The sequence below is a fragment of the Tarenaya hassleriana genome, unplaced genomic scaffold (assembly GCF_000463585.1).
Source record: "Tarenaya hassleriana unplaced genomic scaffold, ASM46358v1 Cleome27, whole genome shotgun sequence".
Classification (NCBI taxonomy): Eukaryota; Viridiplantae; Streptophyta; class Magnoliopsida; order Brassicales; family Cleomaceae; genus Tarenaya; species Tarenaya hassleriana.
The window spans coordinates 575,779-577,889 of NW_010965946.1; the positions used below are offsets into that span (position 1 = coordinate 575,779).

The 2,111-nt window shown below is 47.8% G+C and overlaps 1 protein-coding gene across 1 annotated transcript; it reads left to right on the top strand.

The window, feature by feature from the left end:
• On the top strand, positions 1-1,657 carry LOC104817189 (phospholipase A(1) DAD1, chloroplastic-like). The gene has a single exon (XM_010546265.1). The coding sequence runs from the start codon at positions 151-153 to the stop codon at positions 1,474-1,476; it is 1,326 nt and encodes a 441-aa protein (XP_010544567.1). The 5' UTR covers positions 1-150; the 3' UTR covers positions 1,477-1,657.
• Positions 1,658-2,111: the final 454 nt, after the last annotated feature.

Below are 2,111 nucleotides of genomic sequence, written 5' to 3' on the forward strand. Positions count from 1 at the left end.
TTTTTGTATTCCTCAAAAACATCGAGAGGAAAAAAAGAATATTTATTTCAATTAAACTGCTTTCTACTATCTCGTTATAAATAACGTAATTTTATACAACCCACAACGCACGCATAAATATATATATATACACATACATACACACAGAGTATGAGGCTCTCCGTTGCGCCGGTACGTTCGGACAGCGTGCTCTCCTCACGACAGAGATACGACGCCGTTTCTTCGACAAATGGACGTAGAACAGATAATTACTGTCGCTGCACTCTCACTCTTCCGTCTCAGACGACGTTATCTATGGACCCACCCGCGAAAAAAGAAACCTGGGAACGCTTGCTGCTAAAACAAGATTCCGGCGAGTGTAATGGCATCAGACCGGTTAAGCTCGGCCGGCGATGGATGGAGTACCAAGGTCTCCGCAACTGGACCGGTCTCTTGGACCCATTGGACGACAATCTCCGCCGCGAGATTCTCCGGTACGGAAAGTTCGTCGAAGCCGCTTACAAGTCTTACGATTTCGACCCCTCATCGCCCACGTTCGCCACGTGTCGCTTCCCCAGGAGCACATTGCTTGAACGGTCCGGTTTTCCGGGAACCGGTTACCGGTTAACCAAGAATCTCCGGACGACTTCCGGTATCCAGCTACCACGCTGGATTGAGAAGGCGCCGAGCTGGGTGGCGACACAGTCCAGCTGGATTGGCTACGTGGCAGTCTGTCAGGACAAGGAGGAGATCTCGCGCCTTGGCCGGAGAGACATCGTGATCTCGTTCCGCGGCACTGCCACGTGTCTCGAGTGGCTCGAAAACATCCGGGCCACATTGACCCACCTTCCTGATGGGCCAGGCCCAGATAGATCGGGTTCTGGGCCGATGGTCGAAAGCGGATTCTTGAGCATGTACACCTCCGGGGCCCACAGCTTGAGGGATATGGTACGTGACGAGATATCAAGGCTTCTCCGGGCCTACGGAGACGAGCCGTTAAGCCTAACGATCACCGGCCACAGCCTCGGAGCGGCGTTAGCGATTCTAACGGCGTACGACGTCAAGACAACGTTCAAACAGCCCCCGATGGTCACCGTCATATCCTTCGGAGGTCCACGTGTCGGAAACAGAAGCTTCCGGAGGCTTCTGGAGAAACAAGGAACCAAAGTGCTGAGAATCGTTAACTCAGACGATCTCATAACGAAAGTTCCAGGAGTTGTCATGAACCAGGAAGACGAAGAACCCAACAGCAAGAACGTGGAAATGGCGACGGCGTTAACTTTGCCGGAATGGATACAGAAGCGAGTGGAGAAGACTCCATGGGCGTACGCGGAGGTAGGGCAGGAGCTACGGCTGAGCAGCCGAGACTCGCCGTACGTGAACAGCATCAACGTCGCCACGTGTCACGAGCTGAAGACGTACCTCCATTTGGTGGATGGCTTCGTGAGCTCCACGTGTCCTTTCAGGGAGACTGCCAAGAGGGTCCTCCATAGATAGGATATGTCATAGGACACGACGACAGAAATATAGTAGTAACTTGTGCAGATTAATTACGCAATTCACCAAAACCATTATACGGTATGCAATCCGGCGTGTGAGTTGTCTATATAATATAATCAAAACTGTAAATTTTTTTTTACGGCAGATGGGTTGTAAATTGTAATTAATGTCAAATTTAATGGGAATAAATAAAATAGAAAATATTGGAGTGAGTGGATGTGGGTAGGCTGTAAAGGCGAAAATTGTCGTGACTGAGCCGAAATTGAAAACGGAAGACTGGGGAGGTGAAAAGACGAGATTGTCCTCAGCTCCGACCAAATTGGAGAAGGCTCATTAGGAGTGCCACGTAGACACCGACCGAATCGGAGGAGTTTGACGGAAGTTGTACTTTTGGAAGCAAATTTCTCCTTGTTCCGGAATCCCTTACTCGCCGTCCATCTCCCACGTGAAGCATGCTCCATATCCCATCCCAATTACGAAAATGCCATTATACGTCATACATATATATATATATATATATATATATATATATATATGTATAGGTAACTTTTATTTTATATATCAACAAAATAACCAAATAAAATTGATTATGATTTGAAAAAAAAACGCTTTATTATGGCTTTTTAATAAAA